The 17023-nt window shown below is 36.2% G+C and overlaps 2 protein-coding genes across 2 annotated transcripts in view; one reads left to right on the top strand and one right to left on the bottom strand.

Annotated features, from left to right (window-relative positions):
* Positions 1-4178: 4178 nt before the first annotated feature.
* On the bottom strand, positions 4179-9215 carry LOC110463151 (voltage-gated hydrogen channel 1-like). The gene is made up of 3 exons (XM_021517539.1): positions 9058-9215; positions 8215-8719; positions 4179-6659 (listed from the first exon to the last, which is right to left on the bottom strand). Exons 1-3 carry the CDS (start codon positions 9061-9063, stop codon positions 6349-6351), a joined length of 822 nt encoding a protein of 273 aa, XP_021373214.1. The 5' UTR covers positions 9064-9215; the 3' UTR covers positions 4179-6348.
* A 269-nt stretch (positions 9216-9484) lies between these two features.
* The window catches only part of LOC110463117 (PRKR-interacting protein 1-like), a 16229-nt gene continuing 8690 nt past the window's right edge, over positions 9485-17023 (top strand). Inside the window, exons 1-4 of the mRNA XM_021517477.1 lie at positions 9485-9626; positions 11558-11636; positions 13202-13302; positions 16425-16563. Coding sequence (XP_021373152.1) covers positions 9537-9626; positions 11558-11636; positions 13202-13302; positions 16425-16563 — 409 coding nt within the window. The 5' untranslated portion in view covers positions 9485-9536. The remainder of the gene's footprint in view (positions 9627-11557; positions 11637-13201; positions 13303-16424; positions 16564-17023) is intronic.

Raw genomic sequence — 17023 nt, 5'->3', positions numbered from 1 at the left:
ATCAATGTGTACTGTATACTGTATACATCAATGTGTACTGTACACATCAATGTGTACGGTATACTGTATACTGTACACATCAATGTGTACTGTTACTGTATACTGTACACTTCAATGTGTACTGTACACATCAATGTGTACTGTAAACATCAATGTGTACTGTATACATCAATGTGTACTGTTACTGTATACTTTACACATGAATGTGTACTGTACACATCAATGTGTACTGTATAAATCAATGTGTACTGTATACATCAATGTGTACTGTACACATCAATGTGTACTGTACACATTAATGTGTACTGTATACATCAATGTGTACTGTTACTGTATACTTTACACATGAATGTGTACTGTACACATCAATGTGTACTGTATACTTTATACATCAATGTGTACTGTATACATCAATGTGTACAGTATACATCAATGTGTACTGTATACATCAATGTGTACTGTTACTGTATACTGTACACTTCAATGTGTACTGTACACATCAATGTGTACTGTTACTGTATACTGTACACTTCAATGTGTACTGTACACATCAATGTGTACTGTATACTGTATACTGTACACATCAATGTGTACTGTTACTGTATACTGTACACTTCAATGTGTACTGTACACATCAATGTGTACTGTACACATTAATGTGTACTGTATACATCAATGTGTACTGTTACTGTATACTGTACACTTCAATGTGTACTGTACACATCAATGTGTACTGTAAACATCAATGTGTACTGTATACATCAATGTGTACTGTTACTGTATACTGTACACTTCAATGTGTACTGTACACATCAATGTGTACTGTATAAATCAATGTGTACTGTATACATCAATGTGTACTGTATGCTGTATACATCAATGTGTACTGTATACATCAATGGGTACTGTTACTGTATACTTTACACATCAATGTGTACTGTACACATCAATGTGTACTGGATACATCAATGTGTACTGTATACATCAATGTGTACTGTTACTGTATACTGTACACTTCAATGTGTACTGTACACATCAATGTGTACTGTAAACATCAATGTGTACTGTATACATCAATGTGTACTGTTACAGTATACTTTACACATCAATGTGTACTGTACACATCAATGTGTACTGTTACTGTATACTGTACACTTCAATGTGTACTGTACACATCAATGTGTACTGTAAACATCAATGTGTACTGTATACATCAATGTGTACTGTATGCTGTATACATCAATGTGTACTGTATACATCAATGTGTACTGTTACAGTATACTTTACACATCAATGTGTACTGTACACATCAATGTGTACTGTATTGAAATTTTGTTGGGATTAACTATCTTCTTTTTCTCAAAATAAAACCAACATGTTTACAAATCTAAAGGTCAAGCTGACACAATGTATTACATTGAACATTGAATGTGTTCGAAATTTTTCTGGATTCAAATTAAGTTAAAAATAAATTTACCAAACTACACGGGGTGTATATTCTTATCTATAAAAGTTGCTGTTGGTGAAATATCAATAGATTAGTACATGGATATTCCAATCAGGGGTAATGCTAGAGGGTAAGACTGACCTTTATTGAACTGTGTGCATACACACAAAAGCAACAATTTTAGATACTTTTTTACACTTAACATAACCATATACATGTTACCATTACAAGTAAAAGTTTAATACAAAAAATGTTAAAATTCCACATTTTCTACTGAAGAATAAAATTAAGCACATTTGCTTTCATGCATGACATCATAGGTGTAGAATATTTTATGTGTACCATCAAAGAATGGTTATTTACACATTTAGAGACATGTGTGCGGCAGCACCAACATATGTGGCTAATCAATTAGCATACATTTTAGATAAAACCTCTGCCTTAATACTAATCAACATCAGTTTTAGATCAACAGAATCTGCTTAATTGATAGGAATCTCTTTGAATGTGTAAATTCTTGATTCTGTTGGAAGTCAGTGAAGATTACTAAAGCATTCCTACCCAAAACAAGAGGCCCAATGGGCCTGCATCGCTCACCTGGTATAAATCTCACACTTGTAACCTTAAAAGTGATCTAAAATAAAGCTACAGGCAAAATATCAGTATTTATGATTAAAATTCATTCAAAAGACCCTGTTAATTTTTTTTAGAACATATCACAACTGTGATTGAAAGTCGAACAAAGTCATTATGTTGAACACATTTTATAGCCTTTCATCTCAGGATGCAACTTGCAAAGTATCAACATCCTGGGACCCATGGTTATTCAGAAGAGGTTGTTTAAAGATTTTAAACAAATTTGACCCCTGTGACCTTGAATATAAGTCAAAGTCATTCACTTTAACAAACATAGTAGTCCTTGATCCCAGCATGCTACTGACTAAATATCAACATCCTGAGCCTTTTGGTTATTCAGAACAAGTTGTTTAAATATTTTGAACATATTTGCTCCTTGTGACCTTGAATATGATTCAAGGTCATACATTTAAACAAACTTGGTAGCCCTTGATCCTAGTATGCTACTGACTAAATATCATCACCCTGGGCATTTTGGTTATTCAGAAGAAGTTGTTTAAAGTTTTTAACATATTTGACCCCTGTGACCTTGAATATGGGTGAAGGTCATTCATTTGAACAAACTTTGTAGCCCTTCATCCCAGCATGCTACTGGCCAAATATCATCACCCTGGGCATTTTGGTTATACAGAAGAAGTTGTATAAAGTTTTTAACATATTTTACGCCTGTGACCTTGAATATGGGTGAAGGTCATTTATTTAAACAAACATTGTAGCCCTTTATATCAGCATGCTACTGGCCAAATATCATTACCCTGGGCATTTTGGTTGTTGAGAAGAAGTTGTTTAAAGTTTTTAACATATTTGACCACTGGAACCTTGAATATTATTGAAGGTCATTCATTTGAACAAACTTTGTAGCCCTTCATCTCAGCATGCTACTGGCCAAATATCATCACCCTGGGTATTTTGGTTATTGAGAAGAAGTTGTTTAAAGTTTTCAACATATTTGACCCCTGTGACCTTGAAAATGGGTGAAGGTCATTAATTTGAACAAACTTTGTAGCCCTTCATCCCAGTTTGCTTCTGACCAAATATCGACACCCTAGGCCTTTCGGTTATTAAGAAGAAGTCGTTTAAAGTAAAATATTGACACCGGACGACGGATGGACGGATGCCGGATGCCGCACCACGGCATAAGCTCACTTGGCACTTCGTGCCAGGTGAGCTAAAAACCTCTAATTATCAATACACATATACATGTACAATATCTGTAAAGGGAGGTTGACAAATGTATGCGAGGGGAGGGTTTGTTTATGAGGTATTTATTTGTATCACTATATAGTAAATAGTAGCTTAATTAAAAAAGGCATTCATAAGAATCATGTGTACACTACAACATTTCTATGACATAACATTTATAATTCAGTTTTACTGAGGAGATGGAGCTCATTAGATTTAAGGTGTTAGTTGTCAGTGCAGTAAAACAATCAAAGCATACACAATGTATATAGGTGGCTGTGTGTGAGCTATTACGCAAGGGCGTGGTTAAGATCCCCACTCCCACGGCAAATTTATATATACGGACTGTAGGTTTGGGCATCTGTGTCATGCCCATGAGCTATTATAATAGGCACATTTCATGAATTCAAATATTAAAATTGTTTAAATAATTGTATAACAAAGATGAGAAAATGTTGCAAAAACTACTTAATGAAGGCTGACATGCCAAAGTTAAAAAAAAATCACACATACACATTTGTTAATTATATTGTTCTAATTTGTCAAATGTAATGAAATGAATGAATTTCTAATAAGTCTGTGTTATCTCTAGATACTGAGAGCCAATGTATACCTCTAGATACTGGGGGACCAATGTATACCTCTAGATACTCGGGGTCCAATGTATACTTCTAGATTCTGGGGGTCCAATGTATACTTTTAGATACTGGGGGGCCAATGAATACCTCTAGATACTGGGGGTACAACGTATACCTCTAGAATCTTGGGTCCAATGTATACCTCTAGATAGTGGGGGTCCAATGTATACCTTTAGATACTGGGGGTCCAATGTAGACCTCTAGATACTGGGGGTCCAAGGTATAACTCTAGATACTGGGGTCCAATGTATAGCTCTAGATACTGAGAGCCAATGTATGCCTCTAGATACTGGGGGTCCAAGGTATAACTCTAGATACTGGGGTCCAATGTATAGCTCTAGATACTGGGGTCCAATGTATACCCCTAGATACTGGGGGTCCAATGTTTACCTCTAGATACTGGGGGTCCAACGTATACCTCTAGATACTGGGGGTCCAAGGTATAACTCTAGATACTGGGGTCCAATGTATACCTCTCGATACTGGGGTCCAATGTATAGCTCTAGATACTGGGGTCCAATGTATACCGCTAGATACTGGGGGACCAATGTATACCTCTAGATACTCGGGGTCCAATGTATACTTCTAGATGCTGGGGTCCAATGTATACCTCTCGATACTGGGGTCCAATGTATACCCCTAGATACTGGGGGTCCAATGTTTACCTCTAGATACTGGGGTCCACTGTATACCTCTAGATACTGGGTGCCAATGTATACCTCTAGATACTCGGGGTCCAATGTATACTTCTAGATACTGGGGGCCCAATGTATACCTCTAGATACTCGGGGTCCAATGTATACTTCTAGATACTGGGGGCCCAATGTATACCTCTAGATACTGGCGGTCCAATGTATACCTCTAGATGCTGGGGGTCCAATGTATACTTCTAGATGCTGGGGTCCAATGTATACCTCTCGATACTGGGGTCCAATGTATACCTCTCGATACTGGGGTCCAATGTATACCGCTAGATACTGGGGGACCAATGTATACCTCTAGATACTGGCGGTCCAATGTATACCTCTAGATAGTGGGGGTCCAATGTATACCTTTAGATACTGGGGGTCCAATGTTTACCTCTAGATACTGGGGTCCAATGTATACCCCTAGATACTGGGGGTCCAATGCATACCTCTAGATACTGGGGGTCCAAGGTATAACTCTAGATACTGGGGTCCAATGTATACCGCTAGATACTGGGGGACCAATGTATACCTCTAGATACTCGGGGTCCAATGTATACTTCTAGATGCTGGGGTCCAATGTATACCTCTCGATACTGGGGTCCAATGTATAGCTCTAGATACTGGGGTCCAATGTATACCTCTCGATACTGGGGTCCAATGTATACCTCTCGATACTGGGGTCCAATGTATAGCTCTAGATACTGGGGTCCAATGTATAGCTCTAGATACTGGGGTCCAATGTATAGCTCTAGATACTGGGGGTCCAAGGTATAACTCTAGATACTGGGGTCCAATGTATACCGCTAGATACTGGGGGTCCAATGTATACCTCTAGATACTGGGGGTCCATTGTATCTTTATGTTTCTGATGTGGTAGATAATTCCATGATGCTAACATATATGCAGTTTAATTATAATAACCTTCTCCATTAGATTTAATCTTCTGCATTGTTACAATATGAGGAAGGGGGGAGTATTAAAAATTACTTATAACAGAAAAAGGAGAATGGTGGCTATGTAGGAAGGGGATAAGCAGATATCAAGTTACTCTATATCAAATACTAAAACAAGTATATTTCAGTTTTCACCTTCAATTCTCATTGTTAGAATTGATTTTCTATACCATGACTAGAATTTCTCTATTTCTATACCTATTATGACTGTCCTGTATTATTGTTAAATTACCTGTAGAAAATTGATTCAGAAAAAATGACCTCTTGAATAACAATCAGACAGTGTTTTATGTACACAGCAGATGTGTACAGTTAGCTAGTTTGGATTAAAATTGTTTGAAAATATTCAGAATAAACACTAAATTCATTTTGATTTAAGATTTTCAATTTATGCGCAATAAATGTGTACTTTGCTAAAGCTTCAGTTAAAATTCATGTCAATTCACTGAAGTTAAAACATAGCAGATAACTTCAATTAACTTTAATAAAATGAGTTCTGACTTTTCATGTATCTTTATCCTATAACAGTGTCATATTTCATATAAGGCCAATATATGTAAACATTCAGGTGGATACGAAACAATCAATCTTTTGTACATAAGGAAAAAACATCCAGAAAAAGTGCATAATACCAGTTAAATTATGACAAATTCAAATTTGTCAAAATACATATTTCATAAAATTCCAATACATTACAACCATTTGCCATCAAAAAAATAGCATCAGTTTATATTTGTTCAAATTTCACTTTTGTTAAATTTCAGACAAAAACTCCTGTAAGTCTTCAACTTTGTTTTCAGTTCTCAACTCCCATTAGAGTTATCTGTGTTTTTGTCTGAGCTCATTTCCTCACCAGATTCTGCGGCTTTGTCTGCTACTATCTGATTAACCTCTGCGACAACATCAATCGTACTAATTACTACTGGCTGGTTGTCCAGGCGGTTGGCATCCTGGATACCATGTTTGCGTAACATTCCTCGGAGAATTTCAATTTCCTGTTCTTGTGTGGAACAATATTCTCTGTATTTTGTTAGTTCTTGTTCACACGCTTGGCGTAGTCGTCGCTCTCTGAGAAGCCTCTTCTCTGCCTGCTTCTTCACTGACAAAACAATGCCTTTTGAAAAATAAAATATGCAAGAAGATTCAATCTTTTACATTAAAACCTCATATTTTCATTTTTGACATGCATTTTTTTTAAGATGAAAAATCAAAATGATAGGATATAAGAAAATTCCATTTTTTTTTAAATGAAAAGGTGATGAAAATTTCACTGATTTGATTCCGAATAGATTACACCTACAGAAAAAACAACATGCAAACATGCAATGTATATTGGGTAAACAGTATAGGTTTTTTTCAGAAACAATATATGTACATATTGAAAAATATTTTATACTACATGTATAAAAAAAATAATAATCAGATTACACTGTGACACGTTCTGTCAAAGTTTCGCTCTCTTCAAGGCCTTAGTGAGTCTCACTCTTTCAAAACCATAATCCCACTATCTGTGTCAAATCGGGGTTGACAGGTATGATACATGTATTTCTAACAGAAGACTTGGACAACACTACTAGACTGCTCGCACTGCAGGATTACTTAATGGGAGATTGGCAATCCAATTTAAGCAACTATGTTTTATCGTAAATGTATCAATGACAGGGTTTTTGCCAGCTATTTTTGGAAAGGGCCCCTGGGCAGGTATTGGGAAAATATCAGCGGCATTTGGAAAAAATTGGGAACTATCATCATTGTTCCCACATACACAGGTTCGGGAAAATATCATAAGTTTTGAGAAATAAAACCTACAATGTGATTTGCAAAAAGTTTTCCTCTATAGCTGTTTCTTACAGTAAAATGTATAGCAATAAATAAACACATCAATTTTCAGTGTTTTTGTTTATGTATTTTGAATGCTCTTAATTTTCATGAACGGTAATACTTTGAACGTTGCACATATAATGTAACCCTGGTAAATACTAGCTGCAATATATCGCTCGGCTATAGAGAACTTCTCTTTAGCTCGATCGGTTGAGCGTTAGACTAGTAAGCCAGAGGTCCCGGGTTCGATCCCATGCGGAGGTAGTGATTTATATTTAATTAATCATGCGCTCTGTTTCATTGGCGCCCACGTAGGGACCCGGGAAAACTACTTGGCCTTGCTCCACAAGCATCGCTGTTACCCTTGGAAAACTTGAGGACAAGTTCTTTCCTGGAAGGGGAGTATGTAACCCTGGTAAATACTAGCCGCAATATATCGCTCGGCTATAGAGAACTTCTCTTTAGCTCGATCGGTTGAGCGTTAGACTAGTAAGCCAGAGGTCTCGGGTTCGATCCCATGCGGAGGTAGTGATTTATATTTAATTAATCATGCGCTCTGTTACATAATCTAATTTGGAAAATAAAGACTGCAATTGGGAAAATACAGGGTCATTTTTTAATTGGGAATGGGTCCCCGTACCGGACCTCTAAACACCTGGCAAAAACCCTGAATGAAGTTGAGTTACGAAGATATTGGGTCTTAAGAATATCATCATATTAATATTTTATTGATATCTAAATTAAAGATATATTTGATAATTATCATGAAATATTCAATCATGAAAATATGAAAGTGAGAACAGTAAAACTGGACTAGCTGTTAACATTTATATACATGCAATTCATACCATTCAGGATTCGGGTGACTCTCCAGAGCCTCAGCACCACCAGAAGACCGATGCCACTTTCTGGACCCTCATGGGAACGAAACACTATGTCAAGGACAAAAGACACAGTGACAATGATGGCATCAAAAACTTCCATCTTGTGTTTGAGGAAGCTCAGTCGATAGGCATAGATACGGACCAAAATCTCGACAACAAACAAACAGAGGATAGATATACTTGAGTAGTGGAGTATCTGTGGAGCAATGTGATTATCATGATCAGGTAAATTGACAATGTTCATGTCCAGAAGAAGTTCGGCTATTACCAGAAGACAGTCCAAAATGACAAAACACACCACAATGATCTGAAACTTGTTTGTATGGAGAATGTGTACAAGCCTCTCTCTGAATGTTCGGAATTCTTGTTTTGCTTCATCAGAATCTGTTGTAATGGAACTGTTAGAATCATCCTTTTCAATAACTTTCTCCAAGTCGTCCTGTAATTTATGAAAACCCTCCATCTGAATCTGAAAATCCAAAAAATATGTTTATAAACCCTAAAGATTATCATGATTCTTAAAACAGCTATATAGGGCAATAATTTGTCAAAGAAAAAAACTATCAGTCTCTGGTATATTGAAACAAATTAAATGCATCTTTATTGATGTGTGTTGAGACTTCAGAAGTCATAAATAGAAAGAAATGCATATAAGTATCGTTATCAGCTCAAATGAACAAGAAGGTTATTTTTAATAGTCATTGTTTACGCAAAAAGGGAGCAACACCCCCTTTTCAGCCTGAGGCATCAAGTGCAGTGTTGACCGAATATATTTTCTTTGATACAGACAAAACATGTTGACGATACCTTCATTATTGCGACTTCTATTACGTCAATGTGAATCTTCGAAGATGTTCATCGGGATTTGTGTTCGATCCTCAAAAAGGTACTTAAACTTACAATAAAAACAATAGACAAAGTGTGTTATTGTTTACAAAGCACCAAAATGGTTTCTTCTCGTTCAATACGAGACCTTACGTTATTTGACAATTTGTTTGGAACCGCAGTACGGAGCACGGAAGACTTAGGAAAGAATTTAGGATATCGCTAATTTAAATAACTTTGGAACTGTTATTCCTTGCTTTTCGAATAAGATGACTCCATTATATTGTCTGAAGTACTACTAATAAAACATTTCACTAAACTCATTGAACTTAAACGTCAATGTTTAATATTTTACATCGATTTCCGGATAATCTTAACCGAAGTTTGTCTTTGTATTTATAGCGTCTTTGATGATTTCCGGTATACTAGAAGTGTAACGCATTTATGATTTAACCAACAAAATGCCGAAAGATGAAGAAAAGAAAGTCGTTTTACCGAGGACTGCATCAGATCTTCAAAGACTTAAGCTTGAGAAATTGATGAAAAAGCCGGTAACTGCATCTTACATTTTATGTGCGATTCAATCACAGCTGGGGTTCGTTACAAAATCTGAAATGCACATGTATATGCTATTGATATGGGTCACAGCAGTATGTTCATTTGCGCTGTGACACCCACGTATAGCATAGGTGTATTTCTGATATTTTTTACGAACCCCTGTGCTCCGATGAAACTCTTCCCTTGTGTGTATTTTTATGTGTACTGTGATCTATATCAGTATAGCATTATAAGCATACATGTGTAACATAAGAGCATAAGAGGCCGACCAGTTTTTTCCACCGGATATAAATTTGCAGACTGCAACTTTTGTAACAAGACAGCTGTCAAAAGTTTCTCGCCATGTAAACCTCTAACACTGTTATAGTATATAGTCTAGTACTAATATCACGGAATTAGATTAGATTAGATTATCTAAGTCCGTGCTAATATTATTACCCGGCCAGGGTGGTATTAAATCCATCCCATGCCGTGTAATAGAGCAAGCACACGTGTGGTCGGCACTGTGAATCACACCAGGGTGATTTTAGAATTAAGTGAAAGCATACCCCATTTTGGTCTGCATCCACAAATAGGTTTGTAATATGAACTATTTCCGTTGATTTCCTATATAACTTGAAGTTAAACTCTGCCTAAAATTTCGTTAAAATATCAAGTTGACAGTTTCCATAATGGCAGTCAATTCAGATTTCGATTGCCCTCCCTACATAAACTTGATAATTTAATGCCATTTAATTATAAGGCAGAGTTTAACATCAAGTTATATAGGAGATTAACAGATATAGTTTATATTAGTTTTATTACAAACCAGTGTATGGATGTCGACCGATGTGCTCTCAATTAATGCTAAAATCACCAGGATTGCTCCATTATAAGGCATGGAATCAATTTAATATCTGGGGCAGAAGAGGCAGGATTTAATATTTATACTATCTGTAGTCTATCCTCCTTCAAAACAGCAATGTCCTCCTGCAACACAAATGACGTTATCATGATCATAAACCTGAAGTCGCAGTCATTCATTTACAAAATTGATAGAATTTGAATAAGAAGAATTCACATAGATTTGAAGGGGGAGGGGCAGACTAGGGGTTCAAAGCTCTTGTTCATAGCTTTTTAGAAATTGTTTTACATGTGCTTTTATATTAGCTAGCTTGAAATGCATCAGTGATGTTTTCGTAAGATTTTCAGGCCAGTCCTAAACATGATCTTCCAAATGTAAATGAATAAGAGATATATTGGGTTTCTAAAAATGTGGATGAATCCAACAGGAAAAGCACAAACCTGGGCTCAAATATTTGTGCCTACAAAATCACAGGCCCTGAGGCTGAATTTGGTGTAGACATTAAACAATGCAATGACCTCTCAATCTGAAATCCAACCTGTGAAATATAAAAGGTAATGGAACAGCTGCCAATAACAGGTTATGTCTCAAGTGATAAAGGCTTAAAAAACAATGTGTATTAATTTATGTTATTCATTATTCTTTCACAAACAATAGTATAAAATGTAATGTATATATATATAAGGATTCTACATATTTTATTAACCAATACTTTTGTCAAGCCAAGGAGAAGTATTGGAGCACATGATATAAATAGAGAAAACCAACACACCCAACTTTAAAACTGGCTTTTAACAGTGTTATGGTTCAACATACAATCGCTTTGCAGCTGAGGTAATTTTTGGGGTCATGGGGCACATATGATTAATTTTAGGGTCATCCCCTCCCAACCCCCAACTCCCCTGTCAGGTGCAATTCCAGCACAGTGAATTATGCAACTTGTATAGAAATATAGCATGACAAAAGCCCTAATAAGCTATAGATATAGCCGGAAGATACTATAATAACTAGTAATAACACCTGTTTTATTGTTGGTAATGTTTTAGGTGTACATTAACATTTCCCTCTTTTTCATTTAAGGATAAAGAGGTCATAATTGCAGACAAATCTCAGGGATATAATCCAAGGGCACCTTTAGAATTCATCAGGAATGTATGGGGTAAGATTGACATTTATAATATATCACAGAGCTTTCAGAAGACTCTTTATGTTATGTACAATGTATTCAGTTATTTCAATAACTGAATTACATAAAGAATCTTGACTCTTGAGTTTGAAAGGTCATATCTATTATATTTAAAACATGTGTTTTGACCTTCCAAATTTCTGGAGAAAAGAAAACAATTTGCACAGGTCAATTGACCATGAAAGCCCTTCACAAAGTATTTTGTAGATTTATATTACCAGTTTGAAACAATGAAGTTGTACATTCAGGTAGTTTCATCTTACATTAAGTTAGGCCTGTTCATGGCCTGGCTCATCCTCAATACTCCAAAGGTTTTGCTAACTTTTGCTCTCTGCAACCCTGGAATAAATCATAGCAAAATTGAAGGCAATATGTTAGCAGCTAGCTAACTATTTGATTGATCTTGGGTAAAAAAAACACCTGACCAATCGCTAGACTGATACCTGTCTTTTGAAGAGGAGTGACCCCAACTTCAAAGCCAGTCAATTAGGCAACAAGAGATTCTTTTGATGTACATCAAAGGATCAAACTAGTTTTCTAGTCACATCCACAAGGTGTCGCACACTGAGCCTTTGATTTTGTCATGACATATTCATGGTTGCATATAGAGCAAAAGTGAGCTTAACCTCTAGAGCATCAAGGATGGGCCTGACTGCATGTACACCTTTTCGAAAAAAGAAGCCATAAACCACCAATATCATCAGGAGCAGAAAAGACACCTCAGCCATAAAATTGACCAAAGCTGTATTTCACAACGCACAATAAAATGTAAGGAGCTAGTACTAGTGCTGATATTAACTATAAAGAAACTTCTACCCTCTAATATCCATTCTTTTAATTACTATGCGTAGTTGTAATAACTGTTGTATACATTTAAGTATCAATAATTAAGTTGGATACAAGGTTTATTTAATAATATGCAATATTGCTGTATTTTATAATTTTTGATGATGCATAAACTTTGATTGTCTGCACTCTGGAATGAAGAAAAGGTATTTTCACTCCTACAATGGTAACCTAAGGATTTCTGTCACACTGACTAGAGAATATCATTATTTTTGTGTACGTACGGTAACTTCCCCTTCATTTTGTCTTGGATATATGCCAGTCTTATTTAATTGTCCTGTTGTATTTTTGTATTCAGAACACTGTTGTTGATTTTTTTTGGTCTTTAGATCTTTTTTTTCCTTATATGTACTTCAAGGTATGCCTTTCTTTTCAAAAGTGATTTATTATAGCTATAGTCGTGCCAAAAAAAGGTGTCCAATGCATGGTTATGGTTTATGTCAGTGGTACGAGGATCCTTGATGGTCAGTTATTGTTAATTTCAGAAGTGCTGTAACTTTCATATGAATGTCTTGTATTAGTCTAGTTGATTGAAGTTTGAACAAAACAAAATGTATACTTAATGCAAGATTTTCAGACTTCTTTTATATTGCTTAAATAAATTAACATTGTTCTTTATTATAGTTCCTGCACAAAGTTCTGACTGTCCAGTTTGTATACAGTTCTGTCGTCAACTATGACCTTTATTTTAGGATCTAGTGCAGGAGCTGGCAGTGGGGACTTCCACGTGTACAGAGGTGTGAGAAGAAGAGAGTATGCTCGCCAGAAATTTGTTTTAGAAAAAGCAAAGAGGGTATGTATGTAAAAATTCTATGTGATCCGTACAATCATTTCTGAACTAAATTATTCATAATCAATGTATGGTCTACAATATTTTTATCTCATGACTATCGTGTTATGTTGTAAATAAACCAACGTAATATATATTATTACTATCTATTACCTCCTGTAACCTCGCTAACACCCATTTGAAGTCATTTGAAATGTAACATGGCATTTGATCCTTTAAATGAAGTAAATTGTTAACATATAACCACAATATACCTTCCGTTAACTTTCTCATTAATACATTTGAAACCAAGGTTGCATTTTTTATTATAAATAGTATTTCAATGACCTCAGCTGACCCTGACATGTCATGAAATTAAGCATGACCCCAAAAAGGGCCGGCCCTACTGGGGCCCTACTGGGGCTGAGGAGCCAAGCAAAAGGGAGCTAATTGGCTGATTTGTTTTCAGTGACATCTTCTCCTGAACAACTGGGCATATTTCAACCAAATTTGTGGTAGTTTAATGTGCATACGAGGATCAAAAGTTACACTAATTAGGAGCTAATCCTCCACGGGGCTGTGGGGCAGATTACCAATGTTGGCCATTTCTGTGCCTAGCATAATTTATTGTTAAATATTTAATGACAGTGTAATCCCTTGAGAGTGGAGCCACATGTACAGGGTTCATTAGAGTTCATTAGGGGTTCAATCTGGTTGAAGTGCTTTACGTCTACACTTCACTGACAAAGTCGGTGTTTGGTTGACATGAGGGTGTAAGTTGGCCCTTACCAGCCTCTCGGAGATTCTAAGTCCTACCCATCCAGGTCATGCTCTGAGGTCGGAAAGCTCCTCAGATGCAGACAGGCTGTCACAGCTACTATGGTCCACGGAACGACATCCTTCGTGTAGTCCTCTCTGTCCTCCTATGTGGGTTCAATCTTTAAACAGACTGCTTTTATAGTATCATTAGAGATGTTTTGACATAATTTGCCAAGAAGCATCCCTTGGTCAAAGAGATTAAATGCTGTATAAATGAAGAGTGTTGCCCTCCCAGGAGCAGACAGGTGAGATCAGTATAAGGCAAAGTCGATTGGTTGAGACACCTTGACTAAATCTGATGTTCCACCATGGTGGTTTTACCAACATTGATACAAATGTTATGGTACAAATTGCCTGATCAAGTGATGTTATTGTAATGTTTTGTTCAGGTCACTTAGAAATACATTACAGGAAGCATTTTTAATTTCTTGTACTATTCAAATAACAAATAGAGAAACAAGTGTACATTATGAGTATTTTTTTAGGTCACCTGAGCTTGGCTCAAGTGACCTATTCCAATCACTTTCCATCCGTCGTCATCCGTCGTGCGTTGTGCGTAAACTTTTTACATTATCAACTTCTTCTCAAGAACCAGTGGATGGAATTTTTTCAAACTTGGTCAGAATCATCCTTGGTAGATGAGGCTACCAAATTGTAAAATTGGGATTCCTACCCCAGCCCTAGGGGCCAGGGCGGGGCCCAAAAGGGAAAATTAACCAATGTTTCAAAAATCTTCTTCTCCAGACTCAGAGGTATTACAGTCATTTTCTCTGCATGGATGGAAAGATCATCAGGGGCTTTATTTAAATTGTAAATTTCAGGACCCCCGAGCTATCCGTTCTCCCTTGGGGAGGGGGTAAAGTTCACTAAAGTTTATATAGGGAAACAACACTTTTGGGTTTATTTTGACAATTTTCTGTTGGAAGTATTTTTTTACTTGGTGAGAATTATCCTTAGAGGAGGAAGATGGTTTTAAATTGTAAAATTGGGATTCCTACCCCAACCCTAGGGGCCAGGGCGGGCCCAAAAGGATAAATTAGCCAATATTTCAAAAATCTTCTTCTCCAGACTCAGAGGTATTACAGTCATTTTCTCTGCATGGATGGAAAGATCATCAGGGGCTTTATTCAAATTGTAAATTTCAGGACCCCCGAGCTATCCGTTTTCCCTTGGGGAGGGGGTAAAGTTTACTATAGTTTATATAGGGAAACAACACTTTTGGGTATATTTTGACAATTTTCTGTTGGAAATTATTCTTACTTGGTGAGAATTATCCTTGAAGGAAGATGGTTTTAAATTGTAAAATTGGGATTCCTACCCCAACCCTAGGGGCTAGGGCAGGGCCCCAAAGAGAAATTTAAACAATTTTTCAAAAATCTTCTTCTCCAGGCTCAGAGTTCTATACTACAGTTATTTTCTCTGCATGGATGGAAAAATCATCAGAGGCTTTACTTAAATTGTAAGTTTCAGGACCCCCGAGCTATCCGTTCTCCCTTGGGGAGGGGGTAAAGTTTACTATAGTTTATATAGGGAAACAACACTTTTGGGTATATTTTGACAATTTTTACTTGGAAATTATTCTTACNTTTTTGTATTATATTTTCAAAATTTTATGACATAAACATATATATAAATATACATACAATGTACATGAGCGTCTAGAATCGCCTTTAAATAATGTATATACTGTTCAAAATACGATCAAGTGTCAGTATTCGTCTTACATTATATATTAACAAATAAGTAAAGATTCACATTCTGATATCAGAATCATCTTTGGTGGATGACGGTATCACATTGTAAACTTGGAATTCCTGCCCTATCCCCGGGGCCCCAAAGGGAACATTTACCAATATTTTAAAATTCTTATCCATTGATGACATGACAAGTATTGTATTTCACTTAGTTTACATGCTGATTTCCACATCACATCTAAACAATAAAATAAAGCTACCAGTACCTATGATATAACTCAGGTGACCGCTAAGGCCATTGGGCCTCTTGTTTTAATTCAGAGGGTTTTAATTGAGCCATATTTGTCAAATGAATATTAAAATTTGGCTATAGACATAGGTAATAAGGCTACTACTTTAATGCAAAGTTTAAAAAAAATGGGTTGTGGACCATCATTTATGGGATTTAAATTCAGGCTGCAACTTAAAACTTAACTGAACCATGGTAAACAATATTGATATACACTATATTCATTGCTGTCTAACTGAATAAACACCTTTTGTTTGCACCTGCCTGTTACATAAATTAATACCTACAGATTATAAAAATGTTGATGAATAATAGAAAACTTGATTTTTTTTTATTGCTGTCAGGAAGAGGCAGACGCTGAATATGAAAAGAAGGTAGAAGTAAACGTGAAGGCCGCTGATGAACGTACAGCTAAGAAACGAGCGAAACGATTGAAGAAGAAGCAGAAACAAAAAGGAAAGAAACCCAGGACGGAAGTTAAAGGTAAGTACCTGGTACCTGTGTGAAACATGTAATAATATAAAAGGTAAGTACCTGTACCTGTGTGTACCATGTAATAACATAAAAGGTAAGTACCTGGTACCTGTGTGTAACATGTAATAACATAAACTGTCATACATTTTATCCTTCAGGGAGGTCATGATATATACATGTACAAAAATGTATTATCAGTCTCCTTACCTTCATCAGGAACTAGAAATCCTTCCAGTTCCAAGTGATGTCCATCTTGTCAGTTTGATCCACCTTGTCTCCATCAATGGTTATCTGGAGTGTGTGTTTGTTGTATAAAGTCCTTTACAAGGTTTGGAGTCTTCATCAATTGTTATCTGGAGTGTGTGTGTTGTATAAAGTCCTTTACAAGGTTTTGAGTCTTCATCAATGGTTATCAGGAGTGTTTGTGTTGTATAAAGTTCTTTACAAGGTTTGGAGTCTTTATCAATGC

This window comes from Mizuhopecten yessoensis, unplaced genomic scaffold, assembly GCF_002113885.1.
Source record: "Mizuhopecten yessoensis strain PY_sf001 unplaced genomic scaffold, ASM211388v2 scaffold10867, whole genome shotgun sequence".
In the NCBI taxonomy this organism is placed as follows: domain Eukaryota; kingdom Metazoa; phylum Mollusca; class Bivalvia; order Pectinida; family Pectinidae; genus Mizuhopecten; species Mizuhopecten yessoensis.
This window is presented reverse-complemented; position numbering and strand designations above follow the sequence as displayed.